The sequence below is a fragment of the Tamandua tetradactyla genome, chromosome 3, assembly GCF_023851605.1.
Source record: "Tamandua tetradactyla isolate mTamTet1 chromosome 3, mTamTet1.pri, whole genome shotgun sequence".
NCBI classification, from domain to species: Eukaryota; Metazoa; Chordata; class Mammalia; order Pilosa; family Myrmecophagidae; genus Tamandua; species Tamandua tetradactyla.
The window spans coordinates 194,398,933-194,423,573 of NC_135329.1; the positions used below are offsets into that span (position 1 = coordinate 194,398,933).

Genomic DNA, 24,641 nt, shown 5'->3' on the forward strand with positions numbered 1-24,641 from the left:
ATGTTTGACAGATAATGGCTGAGAACTTCCCAACACTGATGAAAGTCACAAATTCAAGAAGCTTTATGGACCCTAATGGGATAACTAAAAAGAAATCCACACCTAGCCACATAAGCTGTCAGTCTATTTGTTGCTCCTTTGAATTTACTATGCCCCACCCCACTGTCCATAAATAATTTCTTCAAATGCTCTTAGAATCATATTTGCTATCCTGCTTATTCCCTCATGAATGGATTGAATAATCTTTGCTGTGTACTTATTTTGTATTTGTATGCGTCATGTTTTTATCTTTTGATAGTTATATTTAAATATTCGCAAGCAAAAATGAAAATGAAAAACATGTTTTTTTCTTTTTGCAGTATTTTCTGTAATATTTTTATTCTTTCTATTTGATTAAAAATAATTCTGGTCACAATTCATTAAATCTGTTCTCAATCCTGCCTTGGCAGGCTTTGGGGTGGGTGGAGATGATTGTAAAAGAATAAAATGAAACAAAAATCCGTAAACTTAAGTTTGGTTGGCTCTCCCTAGTTGAGAGATCAGATATCCTCGGCCTCTGAGCCAGCTGGATTTGCGCTCTGCTACTCTGCACTCTGATTCCCAGATCATCTGGGCTGCCTAACGGAAAGCAGCGGCCATTTCGGCCTCAGTAGCCGATTTCCAGTCCTTTTGGAGAAGTGAGATTAACGCTGGGGGCGATAGCGCTTTGGAGTGGCGCTGGTCTCTGGGTTGGATCTCCCTGAACTTCGCTGCGCTCCCGCCGGGAGTTTAGACCAAGCCAGGAGTTGGCAGAAGACCCTAGTCCGAGCGCTGAGGGTCTCCCTAAGTCACTGTGTCCGTCTCCTGCTATCGGGGTGGCCTGCCCCTTCTCGGACCGCGGCGCTTCCAGCTGGGAAAGGGGAGTTCTGTGTGTTCCTTAGGTACAGCTTTCGAGCGCGCGAGGACCGCGAAGCAAAGGCGGCGCCTTCTCCCGCCCGCCCAGGGCAGAACCCTGATTTGACCCCGCCCCTTTGATGAACTCCGGGGCTGGTCCAGGAGCTGGGCACTCGGGTCCCGAAGGCGCAGCCGGGAGAGCACCATCCATGGCTGCGGGGTGCTGCACGAGGCTGCGCTGGGCGCTGCTGGGGACTCGGGTGGCGGGTCCTGCCTTCCGCCCACCGTGGGTAAGGACCAAGGCCGCACTGCCCGCTGCCCTCCCCGCGGCCGAGGCGGCCAGCACTCCCGGAGCTGGGCCTGGCGATCGGCGGCTGCGGAGCCCGGAGGAGCTTCCAGGGCCCGGGCAGCTGCGCCTTCTATTCCAGCTGTTAGTGCAAGGCTATGCTCTGCAGCTGCACCAGCTCCAGGTACCCGGGTGGGGGCATCGCCACCAGGTGGGGATGAGCATGGGGTCGGAGAAGTTGGGAATGTAGGAAAGTTGGACAAAAAGTGAAGGACATGGAAACTTAGCTTGGGACCAACTGGGTCATATAGTCATCAACTGGCAATTTACAGAGTGTGTAAAATACAAACATTATAACCCTTTGAACTGAAATAACAGGCCTATCAACGGGCTGAATCAGGAAAACACCAGAAAGGAGGCCAGACTGAAAGAGGACAAAGGTTGAGAGACGCGGGAGCTGCCTTCCTAGGAGAATGGTACATGTATGTGCACAAGCTGCCAGATGTTACTACATCACTAACCACTAACTATAATTAGCCACAGTTAATTCTGTGATCATACTGGCTACCACAAATTTTTCCAAAGGAGACAACTTCAGGAGAATTACAGAGGCTTTTTAGCAATTTGCAAGGTAAATTTTCCCCTGGGGGGAAAAGATGTCACTTCTTAGGCAGTAAAAGCAAAACCTTAGATGTTAAGGAACAGTTGCATTTGTATTAGTAAGAATAGATTTCCAGTGAGAAGAGTTTATCTACTGTAATCCTGAGATGATGTGGCTATCCCACTGTCGGATGAGTCTGTTGAACCCGCCCTGAGTAAAGGTGGGATAAATTGGAGAGGTTTAAGGAAATAGCTGGAGGCATCTGTCTTTCTAATGACTATTAACAAATATCAATGCACCTATTAGGCCCCAGGTACTGTTTTACGTGCTGGGATGCTATGAGAAGAGATCCCTGCCTTCATGGGGTTTATATGTTTCTTTGGGGAAGACCTAGGGCAAGGGAGCAATTAGATCAATAAGCGGTTAATTTCAGAAAGATCTACAGTGTCCAGGAAGGAGAAGCTGGACTAAAATTCTTTTGGGGGTGGGAGTGTGTGATTAATTTCATGTGTCAACATGGCTAGATTATGGTATCCAGTTGTTTGGTCAAGCAAGCAGTGGCCTGATATTGTGAGGATATTTTGTAGTTGGATTTAAATCCTTAGTCAGTTGATTGCTTTTATTACTGATTGCATCTACAGTCAACAAAGGAAATTGCCTTCAGCAAGGAAAGAAATTTCCATTGGAGGCCTTAGAGAACTGAAGATTTTAGCAGTCAGAATTTCTGTCTCTAGCCTCTCCTGACGGATTCAATATCACTTTCACAGGGTTTCCAACCTTCTACCTGTCCTATGGAATTCAGACTTGCCAATCCCCATGGTTGCATGAGCCAATTCCTATAATAAATCTCTTAATAGTTACATATACATAAATCCTGTCCATTCTGCTTCTCAGAGAGCCCTAACTAATATAAGGGAGCAGGGATGATTTTGGTCTACTGAGCCCAGCATGTGCTCTCCACTTCTGTTTGCCAGAGACTGACAGGAGGGCAGGCAGGCTTTAGGCTTGGATGGAGAGGCATGGGCTGGCCGTGCAGCTGTGCAGGGGGCTTGTTAAAATGAGCAGCTGTGGGGACTGAGGACTGAGCAGGCCTCTGAAGAGGGCTTGGCGGCCAGACTCCTTGTGGCAGGTGTGAGGGGTCCTTGTGTACTCTTGCAGGGATGGGGTTAGGGTGGCGCCTGAGAGGCGCGGTCCAGGTTGAGGTGTATGTAGCAGGACAGACCAGACAGGACAGAGCCCATGGGGACGAGGGCCTGGGGGAACAGGGCTGGGAAGTAGCATGTGGAAGATGGGGAAGCCGGTCTGATAGAAAATGGAGAAGTAGATTTCTCTTTCAGTCCAGGGAGAGCCGGCCTAGGACTTGGGGACGAGTGAGGAAATGATTCTGAAAGTTAGAAGGCCCAAACTGATCCCAGCCAGGGCTGCTTCCTCTGCACAGGCTCTCCTGGTCCCTTCCCAGACATAATGGCAGGTCAGAAGGCACTCAGAGTTGGTTAAAAGCAGTCCCCGTGACCTAGCTCTTCTAAATCAAGAAACCAGAGTCTTATAAATTTCCCTTGCATAACTTAACCTCAGGCAACATGAGAGCCTAGAGAATGTCGGAGAGTGAAGACTGAGCATTTTTCAGCTTTTCTCAGGGAGAGATTTGCTGGGCTGTTTTGCTCAGGATTATCTGTAAATCAATGAGTACCATAGAAATTCCAGAAATCCCTAGTAGGAGAAGTGAGAAGCAGGAGAAAGTTAGGAATGTTTGACTTTTTAAGGGGTGGGGGGAGGATGGTATTCAGGGGACCCCTTGGCTCTAGCCCTTGTATCCCAAAGATCTTGGGTCACATGGACCTGGGCCCCCATGGAGAACACACCAGCCCTTCCACCACCTCCGCGGGGTGCGGTAATAAAGAGAAGAGTGGTTACAGCTACCCAAACCAGTTAATACACCTAGTGAGGAAGAGGGTACATTTTGTGGACCGTGCGATATCAGTTAAAATCCATTTGGTTTTCACTCAAACTGGCTCAAACATTAAAGCAGATTTGTTGACTTATCTAACTGAAAAGTTATATAAGGGCACTGGCTGGGTGCCCATCAGGTGGAGTTTGATCATGAGATTTGCAGTAATAATAATTACCAGTCTGGACTTAAAGTGTCTGCTACAAGAGCTTACCATCTAGACCCCTGTTTTCTATAAGCATTTTCTAAAGGAGACCATACAATAATTGCTCTTTTGTTTCTGGTTTATGGTGCCTCACTCAGTGTCTCAAAGGTTCATTCACAATGTTGCGTGACTCACACCTTCATTCCATTTTACAACAGCACAGTATTCGATCATATGTGTACCCCATCATTCACCAGTCTACTTCTCAGTCATGCATTCTTCAGCCACTTGCGTTCATTAGGCATCATGTATAATGTCCAAAGTCCACAGTCCATCAACACTCAATTTTAGATAATTTCATTGTTCCCAAGAGAAAGATAACCAATAAGCAAACCCTCACCAAGTAGGAAATCCAAACCTCCCCATAACGCTTGTTCCTCCCCCCATTATCTGCCTCTGCTGTTGCTGTGGTACTGCTCATGTTTTCCTGTTAAAACAGAGCCCATAGCATGCAATAGCAGTTTTCCCCCTGTACCCTGAATTTAAACACTCTTTGTACATGAATCACACCTTTGAAGTAGTTCTTGCAAGAACTCATTCACATTTCTATTGTTAATCAGTGTGACACATAGGTCTATGCAACCCCTTTCAATCATGTTCACCTTCAGTATGGTAACATTACTTATAAACCCACTAGAGAACTTCTATGTATTCTCTTACATTGGAGTTCAACCTCATTAGCTAACCATTCACCCATCTCTAGCTTCTGTGTATCTCTAAGTCCCCTATATTCTGTATTATAAGCCTCCAATTTTACCTTTACCATAGTCATAAAAGTAGAGTCATACAGTATCTATCCTTTTGTGTCTGGCTTATTTCACGCAGCATTATGTCCTCAAGGCTCATCCATCTTGTCATGTGCTTCAGGACATCATTTTGTCTTGCTGCATAATATTCCATCATATGTATATACCACATTTTGTTAATCCACTCATCTGTTGATGGGCATTTGGATTGTTTCCATCTTTTGGCGATTGTGAATAATGCTATGAACATCGATATGCAAATGTCTGTTTGTGTCACTGCTTTCATCTCATCTGGGTACATACCAAGTAGTGCTATGCTGGGTCATAGGACAACTTGATATTTAATTTCCTAAGGAACCACCAAACTGTCTTCTGTAGTGGCTATACCATTATACATGCCCACCGCAGTGCATAAGTGTTCCAATTTCTCCACATCCTCTCCAACATTTGTAGTTTCCTTTTGTTTAATATCAGCCATTCTTATAGGTATGAGGTGGCATCTATTGTAGTCTTGAGCTGCATTTCTCTTATAGCTAATGAAAATGAGCATCTCTTCATGTGCTTTTTATTTATTTATTTATTTATTTAAATACAAAAAACCACCAACTAAACACAAACATTCCTATTTTGATCATTCCATTCTACATATATAATCAGTAATTCACAATATCATCACATAGTTGCATATTCATCATCATGATCATTTCTTAGAACATTTGCATCAATTCAGAAAAAGAAATAAAAAGACAACAGAAAAAGAAATAAAACGAAAACAGAGAAAAGCAAAAAATATACATACCATACCCCTTACCCCTCCCTTTCATTGATCACTAGCATTTCAAGCTGAATTTATTTTAACATTTGTTCTCCCTACTATTTATTTTTATTCCATATGTTCTACTTGTCTGTTGACAAGGGAGATAAAAGGAGCATCAGACACAAGGCTTTCACAATCACACAGTCATATTGTGAAAGCTATATCATTATACAATCATCTTCAAGAAACATGGCTACTGGAACACAGCTCTACATTTTCAGGCAGTTCCCTCCGAGCCTCTCCATTACATCTTGAATAACAAGGTGATATCTACTTGATGCATAAGAATAACCTCCAGGATAACCTCACAACTGTTTGGAATCTCTCAGCCATTGATACTTTGTCTCATTTCACTCTTCCCCCTTTTGGTGGAGAAGTTTTTCTCAATCCCTTTATGCTGAGTCTCAGCTATTTCTAGGATTTCTGGCCCACCCTCCTGGGAGTCATGTCCCACGTAGACAGGGGGAGGGTGATGAGTTTGCTTGTTGTGTTGGCTGGAGAGAGGCCACATCTGAGCAAGAAAAGAGGCTCTCTTGGGGGTGACTCTTAGGCCTAATTTTAAGTAGGCTTGACCTATCCTTTGTGGGGTTAAGTTTCATATGAACAAACCCCAAGACTGGGGGCTCAGCCTATAGCTTTGATTGTCCACACTGCTTGTGAGAATATCAAGAATTCAACTTGAGGAGGTTGAATTTCCCCCCTTTCTTACCATTCCCCGAAGGGGACTTTGCAAGTATTTTTCCACTCACTGATCAAATCCCTCTGGGTCTTCATGTGCTTTTGAGCCATCTGTATTTGCCCTTCAGAAAAATGCTTGTTCATATCTCTAATCCATTTTATAATTAGGTTGTTTGTTCTTTTGTTGTTGAGTTGTATGATTTCTTTATGTATACAGGATATCAGACCTTTGTCCAGTGTGTGATTTCCAAATATTTTCTCCCATTGATTTGGTTACCTCTTCACCTTTTTGACAAAGTTTTTTGAGGGGCAGAAGCATTTGATTTTGAGGAGTTCCTGTTTATCTATTTTTTTCTTTTGTTGCTTGTGCTGTGGGTGTAAAGTTTAGGAAGCTACCTCCTATTACTCGGTCTTGAAGATGTTTCCCTAAATTTTCTTCTAGAAGCTTTATGGTAAGAGTGCTGATGTTTAGGTGTTTGATAATATTGACATTTTAGCAGTAAGTCTTCCAATCCATAAACACAGGATTCATTTCCATATATTTAGGTCTTATTTAATTTTTTCCAACAATGTTTTACACTGTTCAGTGTGCAAGTCTTTTACATCCTGGGATAAATTATGTCAACATATTTTGTTTTTTTAGATGCTATTGTAAATAGAATATTCTTGATTTCCTTTCTGAATTGTTCATAGCTAAAGCATAGAAACATAATTGAATTTTGTGTGTTGTTCTTGAACTCTGTATCTGTGCTGAATTCATTCATTAAACTCTAATGATTTTCTTGTAGATCCTTTTCTTTTGGATTTTCTATACGTAGAATCATGTAATCTGCAAATGGAGGCAGTTTTACTTCTTCCTTTACAATTTATTCCTTTGATTTCTTTTTCTTACCTTATTTCTCTGGCTAGAACTTCTGGTACAATGTAGAATTGCAATCGTGAAAGGAGATATCCTTTTGTTGTTCCTGATTTTGGGAAGAAGGCTTTCATTCTTTCACCACTAAGAGTGATATTAGCTGTGGTTTTGTCATAAGTGCCTTTTATCATGTTGAAAAAATTCCCTATTATTTGTAGTGTTTGAAGTGTTTTTATCAAGAAGGGGTACTGGATTTTATCAGATGCCTTTTCTGAGTCAATTGAGATGATAACTTGTTTTTTGTCCCTTTGTTCTATTAATGTGGTGTTTCTATTAATGTGGTGTATTACATTGTTTAATTGTCTTAAGTTGAACCATAAGAAATCCCACTAGTCATAATGTATAATCCTTTTTAATGTTCAATTGGATTTGAGTTACTAGTATCTTGCTGGGTATTTTTGCATCTTTATTCCTGAGGAATATTGTTTTGTAATTTTCCTTGTTTCTTATGTCATTTCTGGCTTTGGTATTAAGTTAATGCTGACCTCAGTGTATCAGTTAGGAAGCATTCCCTCTCTTCAATTTTATAAGAGTTTTATAAGCTTTGATATTAATTCTTTGAATGTTTCGTAAAATTTACCAGCAAAGTCATCTTGTTAGATAGAAAGCTGTACCTGAAAGAGAACAAACGCTCAGCCACTTGTGGAAAACAAAATAATTTATTAACGATCTCGTGAGAACGGGCACTCAACCGAAAAATGATGGCTGGCGCTCTAAGCAATAGAGTGCCACAGGTTTTATACCCTAAGCTTAGCACACAGGGCCCTCCCTTGTTTCTCCACTGATTGGATACTCCAGAGGTTACAGCCTGTCCGGATAGTCTAACTAATTCAAATTTCCCACTGAAGGTTCTCACTTTTGATTACACTTTACATTTCAGTGACCCTGGCCGTTAACTTACTTAAACTTATTTTTGCTTAGATAACGATTTGGCACCAATTCTAGGCTTGAGTCAGAGGCTCTCTTCTTTCCTTACCGGCGAGACCAGGTTGAGCTGTCTCTTAGCCCTTTGTTTAGGGAGTTCCATTCCTCTCCTCCAGCGCCATCTTGTGTGAAAGCTAAACTTAATTTTATTCTTACAATCTGGTCCTGGGTTCTTCTTCGTTTGGAGGTTTTTGTTTATTAATTTAATCAGACATTCCTCATTGATGCTTTCTTTCACTACATTTTGTTCCCTTCCATGGGCCATCTTTTCCTGTTTCTTTGTGTGATTTTTTTTTTTTATTATTGTAATCTGGTTATTTGAATATTTTAATGTGTTACTCTGGAAACCTGATTCTCGCTTTCCTCAAGGTTTGTGGGTTTTTTCCCTTTCTTATTGTTAAAGGCTATAGTTGTCTGTTTTGTGATTTTTTTTCCAAATTATTTATGCAAAGACTTTATCCCTTGATGGATGTAGCCACCAAAACCTTTGTTTTTTTAAGCGTGTATTCCTCTAGTATTAAGATAGAGATTTCCTCGAATGCCTGAAGGTAACAGGAACAGCAACAATTTGAAAGCTTTTCCAGTCCTTGTAGACTGGCCGTGCGCGTGTGCTCTCCTTCAGCGCTTGGCCACTTCCACGGTGAGTTTAAAGAACAGTCCGAGGTGAAAGCGTAATTACTTCTCAGGTCTTTTCTGAGCACTCGCTTTGCCCTAGACGTGTGTGTGGCCTAATAAATCCTTCATATTATATGGCTACTCCAAATGCCCCACTTCCCCTGGAAATTCACACCCTTTACTCCCAGTTCCAAGTGCTGTGTCTCTAAACCAATATTCCTTAGCCCCCTGGCAGCTGTGATTTATTGGTTTTGTTATAGTGTTTCAGTGGCTCTGACAGCTACTTTTGTAACCAAGAAATGATGATTTAACAAATAATTCTGATGACTGATTCACTATATAGATGCCTTTTTCTTAGTTTCTAGTATAATCTAGAATAGCCAAAAGGAAATAGTTGATTCTTGGACAATGCTACCCCCCATCCCCCCACCAAAAGGAAATACCTGAAATTACTGAAACTACTGAATTGAAAATGTAGAAGCCTCAGACTGCCTTGTACCCCTGATAGTCTTATAATCACGAAGGCAACCCCCTATTGTTAATGAAGGAATTTGAGCCAACTTGGAACTAACCATTGAGTTCTACTTGTTCTTATAATGGCTAGCTTAGTTCTAGCCTAGCTCCACCTCTTCACATTTGTAAATTGTAGTTGCTTGTACTTGTCATTATAATGGTAACAATTCTATCTCGCCTTATTTGAATCCATAAAAACCCTAAACTCCTTAGACTCTGGGACATAGAATTTTAGGCCCTTAGCCCCTATCTCTTAACCTTGCTTCACATTGCACTGAATTCTTTCTCCTTTTGAAACTCTGGAGTCACAGATGGGCTTTACATGCATCGGGCAGGGAGCCCCGTATTTATTCGGTATCACTTCTGTGTCCAGAGTAAGGTCTGAGACAAGCAGACACAGACAATCATCTTAAGTTAGTCCTTCAGGCTGCCACCAGCACTTTGGTACAGACGTGTATGCACCCAGTATGCACCTAAAGGATACTCTGCTCCCTTGGGAACCCAGGAGCAAAGACCTTGGGAGTGTGGGCTGAAACAGCACGATGCTGGGAGAGGGCTGGGGAAGGGCTAGTAAAGACACCACAAGGTTTTCCAACATCTTTTGTGCTCCTTTTTAATTGATTCCACTTTTGCTTAGTCATTGTAACCGCTTGATTGTTTTCCAGAACTCTGAGAAATTTGATTTTGCTAGTTTCTGCTTGTTTTCATTGTGTCTGAGGGGGTGAAGCTTTTACTTTACCGTCTTGCTGACATCAATTCCCATTTACAATTAAAAAAAATAGGAACAGTAAAATATTTGAGGAAGGATATAAAAGCAGGGCGGACAAAATGCCTCCTTGTCCCAGTTAATATATTGGTATCTTTTTTTTAAAAAGATAATTTATTGAGATATGTTTACATAACATATAATCATACATAGTGTACTATCTGTGGTTCGCAGTCTCATCATATAGCTGTGTATTCATCACCACAATCAATTTTTAATCATTTTCATTACCCCAAAAAAGAATAAGAATAAAAATTAAAAAGTACACCCAAAACATCCCATACCCCTTATCCCTCCTATTATTTATTTATTTTTTGTCTTTTTTAAAAATCTATCTGTCCATATACTGGATAAAAGGAGTGTCAGTCCATGGTTTTCACAATCACATGGTCACACCATGAAAACTATATAGTTATACATTCATCTTTAAGAATTGAGACTATTGGATTACAGTTCAGCAGTTTCAGGTTTTTCCTTCTAGCTATTCTATTACACTGAAAACTAAAAAGGGATACCTATATAATGCATAAGAATAACTCCAGAATGACTGCTTAACTGTATTTGAAATCTCTCACCTACTGAAACTTTATTTTGTTTCATTTCTCTTCCCCCTTTTGGTTAAGAAGGCTTTCTCAATCCCATGATGCCAGGGCCAGACTCACTCCCAGAAGTCATGTCCCATGTTGCAGGGAGACTTACACCCCTGGAAGTCATGTCCCACGTAGGGCAGTAAATTTACTTGCAGAGATGGCTAAGAAAGAGAGGCCACAAAAGAGGTTCTCTGGGGGTGATTCTTAGGCTTAATTATAAGTAGACTTAGCTTCTCCTTTGCAGGAATAGGTTTCATAAGGGCAAGCCTCGAGATGGCAGGCTTGGCCTATTCAATTGGTAGTCCCCAATGCTTGCAAGAATATCAGGAATTCCCCAGATGGGGATGTTTGATATTTCCACTTTGTCCTCCAGTACCTCAAGGGGACTTTGCAAATACTTTTTAATTTTCTGCCCAGGTTACTCTGGGATATATCAGGGCATCACACTGACCTGTATAAACCAACAAGATCTCGCTCCCTATTCAAGTTTCCGTGTAATTATGATGTTCAAATAAACTGTCCATACAATTTAAATTAGGTAGTGTGCTACAGAAAATATAAATGTGGCACCAAATAAACATCTCTTCCTTTGGTCGCACGTAGAAATTGAAGTTTTAAAACATAGTCAATATCAGCCTTTACCCTTTAGTCTAATTTACCTTAGTCCTAAATTAATCAGCTTCATTCATATCTCTAATTGAAGTCTGATCTCTTTTTCAACTTTTTAAACAGTTGTATGGGGTAATGCTGCCTTTCATAGCTATAGAACTCTAGTTTTGAGTCCCAGGTGTCGCACAGATACCCGAGGTTCCAGGGAATGACCAGGATATACACAAACAGCTCAGCATCTCAGAATTTAGAAATAACATTACAACTCAGGAATACATGTGACTGCTGTAAGAGCTTACAATCTAGGAAACTTTATAATAAGCCTTCCCCTGATAACCTATGCTCTCGAATTCAATTTTCAGAGTCTGCACATTACAGGTAGTTCATATTAGTGAGGTGTTATATTTGTCCTTTCATTTCTGGCTTGTTTCATTCAATGTACTGTACTCAAGTTTCATTCACCCTGTTGCATGCCTCAAAATTCATTTCTTTTGCAGCCGTACAATATTCCATTGTATGTATGCACCACAGTTTGCCCTTCTATTCACGACTTCTATCCATCAAAAAATTGTGAATAGTGACGCCATAAACACCAGTGTGCAATGTCCATTCATGTCCCTGTGTGTTATCTTGCAGAGTTATCTAGCAAGACAGAGCTAACAGGAGAGATCTGTAAATATGAAATTTAAAAGGGTGTCTTATGCAACCATGGGAATGGAAGAGTCCAAAATCCATAGGGCAGGCTGTGAAGCTAGCGGCTCCTATGAAAGATCTGCACGAATGCCACAGAGGAGGCTCGCTGGCTGAAGAAGCAGTGAAAGAATCTCTTTTCTCCCTTAAAAGCTTTCAGCTGATTGGATTATCTTGTTGTGGGAGATAGGCCTTAGTTGATCGCAGATGTACTCAGCCACTCATGCAATCAACTGACTGGTGATTTAATACACCAATCTTCCAGTTTATCAGTCAGCCATGAAATATCCTTGCAGCAATGGTCAGGCCAGTGCTTGCCTGACCAGACAACCGGCATAATCACTTGGCCAGGTTGACACCAGAACCTAACCATCACACCCTGCTTTCAGTTCTTCAAAGTATATACCTAATAATGGGATTGCAGGATCATATGGCAACCCTATACTTAGCCTCCTATGGAACCACTACCTTCTCCTCCAGAGGGGCTGCACTATTCTACTTCCTTACCAATAGTGAATAGGTACATCTTTCTCTCCACATTTTCTCCAGCATTTTTATCTTTCTGTTTATTTTTAAAACAGTTTTATTCACACACCATACAGTGCTTCCTAAGTAAATAATCGATGGTTCCTGGTATAATCATGTAATTATGCATTCACCACCACAATCTGTATAAAGACATTTCCATGTCTCCTGCAGAAAGAAGAGGAAATAAAATAAAATTAAAAGAAAAAACAACACCATCATCACCAAGAATCCCATACCCCTCCCTTATATCCCACTCCTATTAATATATTGCCTTTGTACATTTAATGAAAGTATATTACAATGTTACTGTTAACTACAGACCCTAGTTTACATTGATTGTATTTTTTCCATGTACCATCCCATTTTCAACAACTTGCAATGTTGATATTCATTTGTTCTCCCTCATGTAAAAACTTTCTTGTATTTGTACATTTAATCACCATTATTGTCCACTTCAGGTTTCGCTGAGTTATACAGTCCTAGTTTTATCCTCTATCTTTCCTTCTGATGTCATACATGCCCCTAGCCTTCCTTTTTCAACTATACTCACACTCAGCTTTGTTCAGTGCTAGCATCAGATATATTGAGCTATCCATTTCTGAATCTTTACAATCAATCCTGTTGAACATTCTGTAGTCCTTCAGCATCAAATGCTCAATCTCTACCCTCTTTCTATCTCCTGATAACATGTGTTGTCAACTCTCACTCTTAAAGATCGCTTATTAATGTTAGCACATTTCAGTAAGGCCATACAGCATTTGTCCTTTTGTTTATGGCTAATTTCACTCAACATAATGTCCTCAAGGTTCATCTATGTTGCTGCATGTGTCATGACTTTATTCTTTCCCTTTACTAATAGTCTTCATTTCTACACTCTTCTCCAAACCGCTCTCTCCTATCTTTTCTTATATGCCAATAGTGCTCCTTTTAGTATTTCTTGTAGAGCAGCTCTCTTGTTCACAAACTCTCTCAGGGTCTGTCTGAAAATATTTAAAACTCTCCCTCATTTTTTGAAGGACATTTTGCCAGATTTAGAATTCTTGGTTGGCAGTTTTCCTCTTTCATTATCTTAAATATCATACCACTGCCTTCTCACCTCCATGGTTTCTGCCAAGAAGTCCATACATAGGCTTACCAAGCTTCCCTTGTATATGATGGATCACTTTTCTCTTGCTGCTTTCAGAATTCTCTCTCTTTCTTTGAAATTTGACAATCTGATTAGTAAGTGTCTTGGAATAGGTCTCTTCAGATAAGTTCTGTTTGGGGTATACTGCATTTCCTGGATCTATAATTTTATATCTTTCATAAGAGATGGGAAATTTTCAGTGATTATTTCCTCCATTATTCTTTCTGCCCCCTTTCCCTTCTTTTCTCCTTCTGGGACACCCAAAACACATATATTCATGTACTTCATGTTGTCATTTAATTTCTTGTAACCCTGCTCATATTTTTCCATTCTTTTTCCTAGCTGTTCTTTTGTGTGTAGGATTTCATATGTCCTGTCCTCTAGTTCACTAAAAATTGACATCTTCTGACACTCCTTCCTTTCTTGTACCTTATTTGGTTCCTGATCCTTTTGATATTCACCTCTGTGACTCCATTCTCTTTTCAGCTCTGTACCTACTGCTGACCGTTCACTTCTTGTTCTTGAAATATGCTCATCATTTTACTCTATCCCAGTCTGATTTATAGACAAAGATATGCTCAGCTTACAGAGGTTTGTCTCTGGGTATGTGTGTTGGGGGACATTGTTTCAAGTTGCCTAAGAGCCTCTCTGAGGGTGTCCCAGGCAAGACCTTCCCTTGGATCATTCTGGAATCTTCCTCTGCCTTCTTCCCCTTGTTATCTAGATTGTAAAATCAGAGGGATATTTATGCTGTCTATTTAGTCTAGATCCTTGTGATTTACGACACTTCTGCCTCACCTTCTAGAAAACCTAAAGTTTTTATTATAAAGGTAATATCTGGGAGGGGGCCGAGATGGTGGCTTAGTAAGGTACGTGTGTCTTAGTTCCTCCTCCAGAGCAACTACTAGGTGGCCAGAAACAGTGCAGAACAGCTCCCGGGGCCATGGCAGGGAACGGACACACAGCGTACCCCAGTCTGGACTGGCTAGACCATCTGCGAGACTCCGCTGCGGTGAGCTCCCCGAGTGGCGTGCGCTTCCCCGGGCCGCAGTGGCTGGCGGCTGGCACCCCTCCCTCCCTCTTTCTTGGACCGGCTGAGAGTCTTGGAGAGGCAAGTTTTCCAAGCTGCGGCAGCCGGCGCCCCTCTTTCACGGGCAGCTTCCCAGACCAGCTACGAGTCTCGGATCAGTGGGCTCCCCAAGCCGCAGCAGCCAGCGACTGGTGCCCCTCCCCTGTGGGCGGCTTCCCTGTCCGGCGGCGGGTCTCGGACTGGCGAGTTCCCCAGGCCGCGGCAGCCAGCAACCGGTTTCCCTCCCCCACAGGCAGCTGCCCGGAGGGAGAGGAGGGAGTTTCCGACAGTGGCAGGGACTGGGTCCAACCAAACACCAATAGTGACATTAATAAAGGAGCCACAACATCTTTTGCTGGTGGGACCCGCAGACAGACAAGCGCCACCTACTGGGCAGGATTAAAAAAACAGAGTCCAGAGACTTCACAGGAAAATCTTTCAACCTGCTGGGTCTCACACTCAGGGAAATCTGATTAAATGTCCAGACACCAGCAAAAAATAACAAATCACACCAGGAAAATTGAAGATATGGCCCAGTCAAAGGAGCAAACCAATAGTTCAAATGAGATACAGGAGCTGAGACAACTAATTCTGAATATACGAACAGAAATGGAAAACCTCTTCAAAAACCAAATCAATAAATTGAGGGAAGACATGAAGAAGGCAAGGGATGAAGAAAAAGAAGAAATGGAAAGTCTGAAAAAACAAATCACAGAACTTATGGGAATGAAAGATACAGTAGAAGAGATGAAAAAAACAATGGAAACCTACAATGGTAGATTCCAAGAGACAGAGGTTAGAATTAGTGAACTGGAGGATGGAACATCTGAAATCCAAAAAGAAACAGAAACTATAGGGAAAAGAACGGAAAATTTTGAGCAGGGGCTCAGGGAATTGAATGATAATATGAAGCGCACAAATATACATGTAGTGGGTGTCCCAGGAGAAGAGAAGGGAAAAGGAGGAGAAAAACTAATGGAAGAAATTATCACTGAAAATTTCCCAACTCTTATGAAAGACCTAAAATTACAGATCCAAGAAGTGCAGCACACCCCAAAGAGAATAGATCCAAATAGGCGTTCTCCAAGACACTTACTAGTTAGAATGTCAGAGGTCAAAGAGAAAGAGAGGATCTTGAAAGCAGCAAGAGAAAAACAGTCCATCACATACAAGGGAAACCCAATAAGACTATGTGTAGATTTCTCAGCAGAAACCATGGAGGAAAGAAGACAGTGGGATAATATATTTAAATTACTAAAGGAGAAAAACTGCCAACCAAGAATTCTATATCCAGCAAAACTGTCCTTCAAAAATGAGGGAGAAATTAAAACATTTTCAGACAAAAGATCACTGAGAGAATTTGTGACCAAGAGACCAGCTCTGCAAGAAATACTAAAGGAAGCACTAGAGTCAGATATGAAAAGACAGAAGAGAGAGGTGTGGAGAAGAGTGTAGAAAGAAGGAAAATCAGATATGATATATATAATACAAAAGGCAAAATGGTAGAGGAAAGTTTTACCCAGACAGTAATAACACTAAATGTTAATGGACTGAATTCCCCAATCAAAAGACATAGACTGGCAGAATGGATTAAAAAACAGGATCCTTCTATATGCTGTCTACAGGAAACACATCTTAGACCCAAAGATAAACATAGGTTGAAAGTGAAAGGTTGGAAAAAGATATTTCACGCAAATAACAACCAGAAAAGAGCAGGAGTAGCTATAACTAATATCCAACAAATTAAACTTCAAATGTAAAACAGTTAAAAGAGACAAAGAAGGATACTATGTACTAATAAAAGGAACAATTCAACATGAAGACATACTAATCATAAATATTTATGCACCGAACCAGAATGCCCCAAAATACATGAGTGCAAACACTGAAAAGGGAAATAGACACATCTACCATAATAGTTGGAGACTTCAATTCCCCACTCTCATCAATGGACAGAACATCTAGACAGAGGATCAATAAAGAAACAGAGAATTTGAATAGTACAATAAATGAGCTAGACTTAACAGACATTTATAGGACATTACACCCCACAACAGCAGGATACACCTTTTTCTCAAGTGCTTATGGATCATTCTCAAAGATAGACCATATGCTGGGTCACAAAGCAAGTCTTAACAAATTTAAAAAGATTGAAATCATACACAACACTTTCTCAGATCATAAAGGAATGAAGTTGGAAATCAACAATAGGCAGAGTGCCAGAAAATTCACAAATACGTGGAGGCTCAACAACACACTCTTAAACAACCAGTGGGTCAAGGAAGAAATTACAAGAGAAATTAGTAAATATCTCGAGGCGAATGAAAATGAAAACACAACATATCAAAACCTATGGGACGCAGCAAAGGCAGTGCTAAGAGGGAAATTTATTGCCCTAAATGCCTATATCAGAAAAGAAGAGAGGGCAAAAATTCAGGAATTAACTGTCCACTTGGAAGAACTGGAGAAAGAACAGCAAACTAACCCCAAAGCAAGCAAAAGGAAAGAAATAACAAAGATTAGAGCAGACATAAATGAAATTGAGAACATGAAAACAATAGAGAAAATCAATAAGACCAGAAGTTGGTTCTATGAGAAAATCAACAAGATTGATGGGCCCTTAGCAAGACTGAGAAAAAGAAGAAGAGAGAGGATGCAAATAAATAAGATCAGAAATGGAAGAGGAGATATAACCACTGACCTCACAGAAATAAAGGAGGTAATAACAGGATACTATGAACAACTTTACGCTAATAAATACAACAATGTAGATGAAATGACAAGTTCCTAGAAAGGCATGAACAACCAACTTTGAATCAAGAAAAAATAGATGACCTCAACAAACCAATCACAAGTAAAGAAATTGAATCAGTCATTCAAAAGCTTCCCAAAAAGAAAAGGCCAGGACCAGACGGCTTCACATGTGAATTCTACCAAACATTCCAGAAAGAATTAGTACCAACCCTGCTCAAACTCTTCAAAAAAATTGAAGTGGAGGAAAAGCTACCTAATTCATTCTATGAAGCCAACATCACCCTCATACCAAAACCAGGCAAAGATATCACAAAAAAAGAAAACTACAGACCAATCTCTCTAATGAATATAAATGCAAAAATCCTCAACAAAATCTAGCAAAACGAATCCAGCAACACATTAAAAGAATTATACATCATGACCAAGTAGGATTCATCCCAGGTATGCGAGGATGGTTCAACATAAGAAAATCAATTAATGTAATACACCATATCAACAAATCAAAGCAGAAAAATCATATGATCATCTCAATTGATGCAGAGAAGGCATTTGACAAGATTCAACATCCTTTCCTGTTGAAAACACTTCAAAGGATAGGAATACAAGGGAACCTCCTTAAAATGATAGAGGGAATATATGAAAAACCCACAGCTAATATCATCCTCAATGGGGAAAAATTGAAAACTTTCCCCCTAAGATCAGGAACAAGACAAGGATGTCCACTATCACCACTATTATTCAACATTGTGTTGGAGGATCTAGCCAGAGCAATTAGACAAGAAAAAGAAATACAAGTCATCAAAATTGGAAAGGAAGAAGTAAAACTATCACTGTTTGCAGATGATATGACACTATACGTCGAAAACCCTGAAAAATCCACAGCAAAACTACTAGAGCTAATAAATGAGTACAGCAAAGTAGCAGGTTACAAGATCAACATTCAAAAATCTGTAGTGTTTCTATACACTAGCAATGAACAAGCTGAGTGGGAAATCAAGAAATGAATTCCATTTACAATTGCAACTAAAAGAATAAAATACTTAGGAATAAATTTAACTAGAGAGACAAAAGACCTATACAAAGAAAACTACAAAAAACTGTTAAAAGAAATCACAGAAGACCTAAATAGATGGAAGGGCATACCGTGTTCATGGATTGGAAGACTAAATATAGTTAAGATGTGAGTTCTACCTAAATTGATTTACAGATTCAACGCAATGCCAATCAAAATCCCAACAACTTATTTTTCAGAAATAGAAAAACCAATAAGCAAATATATCTGGAAGGGCAGGGTGCCATGAATTGCTAAAAGTATCTTGAGGAAAAAAAAACGAAGCTGGAGGTCTCAAGCTGCCAGACTTTAAGGCATATTATGAAGCCACAGTGGTCAAAACAGCATGGGGGGCGGGCCGCGGTGGCTCAGCGGGCAAAGTGCTTGCCTGCTATGCCGGAGGACCTCGGTTCGATTCCCGGCCCCAGCCCATGTAACAAAAAACGGAGAAACAGAATACAATAAAACAAGAAAACGTTTAAAAAATGTTTCCCTTTCTTCCTTCCTTCCTTCTATCCTTCCTTCCTTCTCTCTGTCTTTCCTTTAAAAAAAAAAAAAAAAAAAAAAAAAAAAAAAAAAAAAAAACAGCATGGGGACTTCCGGAGAAGATGGCGGCTTAGTAAGACGCGCGGGTCTTAGTTCCTCCTCCAGAAAAGCAACTAAAGAAACAGAAACAATACAAAACAGCTCCCGGAGTCACGACAGAGACCAAAAAAGACAGCGTACCCCATTCTGGAACGGCTGAACGGGTAGGGAGAATCCACTGCTGTGAGATACCCGAGGGGTGCACGTTTTCCCGGCTGGGGTGGCTGGCGTCTGGGGTCCCCTCCACGCACGTGGCTCCCCGGTCTGACTGGGAACATTGGATAGCGGGGCCCTCCCGTCACGCTTGGCGTCTCGGGCCAGCTGGGCAATTTGGACCGGCACTCCCCCAAGCCACGGCCAGTGACCCCCGCCTCCACGCGCGGTTTCCCGGGCCGACTGCCCCGCAGACAAACGACCGCCACGAGCGCCACCTACTGGGCAGGAAAAGAAAAACAGAGCCCAGAGATTCCACAGAAAAACCTTTCAACCAGCTGGGTCCCACACCCAGGGAGATCTGATCAAATGCCCAGACACCAGCAGAAAATAATGGATGACGCTCGGAAAATTGAAGATATGGCCCAATCAAAGGAACAAACCAATAGTTCAAATGAGATACAGGAGCTGAGACAACTAATGCTGAATATACGAACAGAAATGGAAAAACTCTTCAAAAACCAAATCAATAAATTGAGGGAGGACATGAAGAAGATATGGGCTGAACAAAAAGAAGAAATAGAAAATCTGAAAAAACAAATCACAGAACTTGTGGGAGTGAAGGACAAAGAAGAAAAAATGGAAAAAACAATGGATACCTACAATGGTAGATCTAAAGAGACAGAAGCTACAATTAGTGAACTGGAGGATGGAACAACTGAATTCCAAAAAGAAACAGAAACTATAGGGAAAAGAATGGAAAAACTTGAGCAGGGAATCAGGGAACTGAATGACAATATGAAGCGCACAAATATACGTGTTGTGGGTGTCCCAGAAGGAGAAGAGAAGGGAAAAGGAGGAGAAAAACTAATGGAAGAAATTATCACTGAAAATTTCCCAACTCTTATGAAAGACCTAAATATACAGATCCAAGAAGTGCAGCGCACCCCAAAGAGAATAGACCCAAATAGGCGTTCTCCAAGACATTTACTAGTTAGAATGTCAGAGGTCAAAGAGAAAGAGAGGATCTTGAAAGCAGCAAGAGAAAAACAATCTGTCACATACAAGGGAAACCCAATAAGACTATGTGTAGATTTCTCAGCAGAAACCATGGAAGCTAGAAGACAGTGGGATGATATATTTAAATCACTAAAAGAGAAAAACTGCCAACCAAGACTCCTATATCCAGCAAAATTGTCCTTCAAAAATGAAGGAGAAATTAAAACATTTATAGACAAAAAGTCACTGAGAGAATTTGTGACCAAGAGACCAGCTCTGCAAGAAATACTAAAGGGAGCACTAGAGTCAGATACGAAAAGACAGAAGAGAGAGGTATGGAGTAAAGTGTAGAAAGAAGGAAAATCAGATATGATATATATAATACAAAAGCCAAAATCGTAGAGGAAAATATTATCCAAACAGTAATAACACTAAAAGTTAATGGACTGAATTTCCCAATCAAAAGACATAGAATGGCAGAATGGATTACGACCCAGCAATACCACTGCTAGGTATCTACTCAAAGGACTTAAGGGCAAAGACACAGACGGACATTTGCACACCAGTGTTTATAGCAGCATTATCTACAACTTCAAAGAGATGGAAACAGCCAAAATGCCCATCAACAGACGAGTGGCTAAACAAACTGTGGCGTATACCTACGATGGAATATTATGCAGCTTTAAGACAGACTAAACTTATGAAGCATGTAATAACATAGATGGACCTAGAGAACATTATGCTGAGTGAGTCTAGCCAAAAACTAAAGGACAAATACTGTATGGTCCCACTGATGTGAACCGACATTCGAGAATCAGCTTGGACTATATCATTGGTAACAGAGACCAGCAGGAGTTAGAAACAGGGTAAGATAATGGGTAATTGGAGCTGAAGGGATACAGACTGTGCAACAGGACTAGATACAAAAACTCAAAAATGGACAGCACAATAATACCTAAGTGTAATGTAACTAGGTTGGAACACTGAATGAAGCTGCACCTGAAATATGGTTTTTTGTTTGTTTGTTTGTGTGTTTGTATCTTTTGTTTTTGTTTTTTTCTTTTTCCTTTTTATATATATATATATTATTAGTATTATTATTTTAATTCTCTTCTCTATATTAACATTCTATATCTTTTTCTGCTGTTTTGCTAGTTCTTTTCCTAAATCGATGCAAATGTACTAAGAAATGATGATCATACATCTATGTGATGATACTAAGAATTACTGAGTGCATGTGTAGAATGGAATGATTTCTAAATGTTGTGTTAATTTCTTTTCTTTTTTTTGATTAATAAAAAAATTAAAAAAAAAAAACAACAGCATGGTACTGGCATAAAGATAGATATATCGACCAATGGAATCGAATAGAGTGCTCAGATATAGACCCTCTCATCTATGGTCATTTGAACTTTGATAAGGCAGTCAAGCCAACTCACCTGGGACAGAACAGTCTCTTCAATAAATGGTGCCTAGAGAACTGGATATCCATATGCAAAAGAATGGAAGAGGACCCATATCTCACACCCTATACAAAAGTTAACTCAAAATGGATCAAAGATCTAAACATTAGGTCTAAGACCATAAAGCAGTTAGAGGAAAATATAGGGAGATATCTTATGAATCTTACAATTGGAGGCGGTTTTATGGACCTTAAACCTAAAGCAAGAGCACTGAAGAAAGAAATAGGTAAATGGGAGCTCCTCAAAATTAAACACTTTTGTGCATCAAAGAACTTCATCAAGAAAGTAGAAAGACAGCCTACACAATGGGAGACAATATTTGGAAACGATATATCAGATAAAGGTCTAGTATCCAGAATTTATAAAGAGATTGTTCAACTCAACAACAAAAAGACAGTCAATCCAATTACAAAATGGGAAAAAGACTTGAACAGACATCTCTCAGAAGAGGAAATACAAATGGCCAAAAGGCACATGAAGAGATGCTCAATGTCCCTGGCCATTAGAGAAATGCAAATCAAAACCACAATGAGATATTATCTCACACCCACCAGAATGGCCATTATCAACAAAACAGAAAATGACAAGTGCTGGAGAGGATGCGGAGAAAGAGGCACACTTATCCACTGTTGGTGGGAATGTCAAATGGTGCAACCACTGTGGAAGGCAGTTTGGCGGTTCCTCAAAAAGCTGAATATAGAATTGCCATACGACCCAGCAATACCATTGCTGGGAATATACTCAAAGGACTTAAGGGCAAAGACACAAACGGACATTTGCACACCAATGTTTATAGCAGCGTTATTTACAATTGCAAAGAGATGGAAACAGCCGAAATCTCCATCAACAGAAGAGTGGCTAAACAAACTGTGGTATATACATACGATGGAATACTATGCAGCTTTAAGACAGGATAAACTTATGAAGCATGTAATAACATGGATGGACTTAGAGAACATTATGCTGAGTGAGTCTAGCCAAAAACTAAAGGACAAATACTGTATGGTCCCACTGATGTGAACAGACATTCGCGAATAAATTTGGAATATGTCATTGGTAACGGAGTCCAGCAGGAGGTAGAAACAGGGTAAGATAATGGGCAATTGGAGTTGAAGGGATACAGACTGTGCAACAGGACTAGATACAAAAACTCAAAAATGGACAACACAATAATACCTAATTGTAAAGTAATCTTGTTAAAACACTGAATGAAGCTGCATCTGAGCTATAGGTTTTTGTTTTGTTTTGTTTTGTTTTGTTTTGACTTTACTATTATTACTTTTATTTTTGTCTCTATATTAACATTCTATATCTTTTTCGGTTATGTTGCTAGTTTTTCTAAACCGATGCAAATGTACTAAGAAATGATGATCATGCATCTATGTGATGATGTTAAGAATTACTGATTGCATATGTAGAATGGTATGATTTCTAAATGTTGGGTTAATTTCTTTTTTTCCGTTAATTAAAAAAAAAAAAAGAGAAGGGGTAATTGGAGCTGAAGGGATACAGACTGTACAACGGGACTGGATATAAAAACTCAGAAATGGACAGCACAATACTACCCAATTGTAATGCAATTATGTTAAAACACTGAATGAAGCTGCATGTGAGGTATAGGTTAATTGTTTTTTTTTTTCTTTCTATTAATGTTTTAATTCTTATTCTGTTGTCTTTTTATTTCTTTTTCTAAATCGATGCAAATGTACTAAGAAATGATGAATATGCAACTATGTGATGTTATTAAGAATTACTGATTGTACATGTAGAATGGAATGATTTCTAATTGTTTTGTTAATTCTTTTTTTTTTTTAAAGGAAAGACAGAGAGAAGGAAGGAAGGATAGAAGGAAGGAAGAGAGGAAGAAAGGGAAACATCTTTTAAACATTTTCTTGTTTTATTGTATTTTGTTTCTCCGTTTTCGTTACATGGGCTGGGGCCGGGAATCGAACCGAGGTCCTCCGGCATAGCAGGCAAGCACTTTGCCCGCTGAGCCACCGCGGCCCGCCAATTCTTTTTTTAATTAATAAAAAAAAAACCACAATGAGATATCATCTCACACCCACCAAAATGGCCATTATCAACAAAACAGAAAATGACAAGTGCTGGAGAGGATGTGGAGAGAGGCACACTTATCCACTGTTGGTGGGAATGTCAAATGGTACAACCACTGTGAAAGGCAGTTTGGAGGTTCCTCAAAAAACTGAATATAGAATTGCCATACGACCCAGCAATACCATTGCTAGGTATCTACTCAGAGGACTTAAGGGCAAAGACACAAACGGACATTTGCACACCAATGTTTATAGCAGCATTATTTACAATTGCAAAGAGATGGAAACAGCCAAAATGTCCATCAACAGACGAGTGGCTAAACAAACTGTGGTATATACATACGGTGGAATATTATGCAGCTTTAAGACAGAATAAACTTATGAAGCATGTAATAACATGGATGGACCTAGAGAACATTATGCTGAGTGAGACTAGCCAAAAACTAAAAGACAAATACTGTATGGTCCCACTGATGTGAACCGACATTAGAGAATAAACTTGGAATATGTCATTGGTAACAGAGACCATCAGGAGATAGAAATAGGGTAAGATAATGGGTAATTGGAGCTGAAGGGATACAGACTGTGCAACAAGACTGGATACAAAAACTCAGAAATGGACAGCACAATACTACCTAATTGTAATGTAATTATGTTAAAACACTGAATGAAGCTGCATCTGAGGTATAGTTTTCTTTTTAATTTTTAAATTTTTTATATTTTTTTCTCTCTATTATCGTTTTATTTCTTTTTCTATTGTCTTTCTATTTCTTTTTCTAAATCGATGCAAATGTACTAAGAAATGATGAATATGCATCTATGTGATGATATTAAGAATTACTGATTGTATATGTAGAATGGAATGATTTCTAAATGTTGTTAGTTAATTTTTTTAATTAAAAAAGGTAATGTCTGCACATTTACAAGTTTTTTTTGCAACATGTCTGCAAAAGCAAAAATTTAGAAACATAAATAGGCCCATTAATAGGATATATTAATAGAATGCTATGCTATACATGCTTTATGATTACACAAACTCTTTATGTATCAAAATGGATAACTCAGAAACTTCCAAATATTAA

The 24,641-nt window shown here is 39.8% G+C and overlaps 1 protein-coding gene across 2 annotated transcripts in view; it reads left to right on the plus strand.

Annotated features, from left to right (window-relative positions):
* The first annotated feature begins 569 nt into the window (after positions 1–569).
* The window catches only part of CYP27A1 (cytochrome P450 family 27 subfamily A member 1), a 47,618-nt gene continuing 23,546 nt past the window's right edge, over positions 570–24,641 (plus strand). The window contains exon 1 of one of the 2 annotated variants that reach the window (XM_077155159.1): positions 570–1,343. In XM_077155159.1, coding sequence (XP_077011274.1) covers positions 1,014–1,343 — 330 coding nt within the window. In that variant the 5' untranslated portion in view covers positions 570–1,013. The remainder of the gene's footprint in view (positions 1,344–24,641) is intronic. The other variant, XM_077155160.1, reaches the window with a different exon arrangement.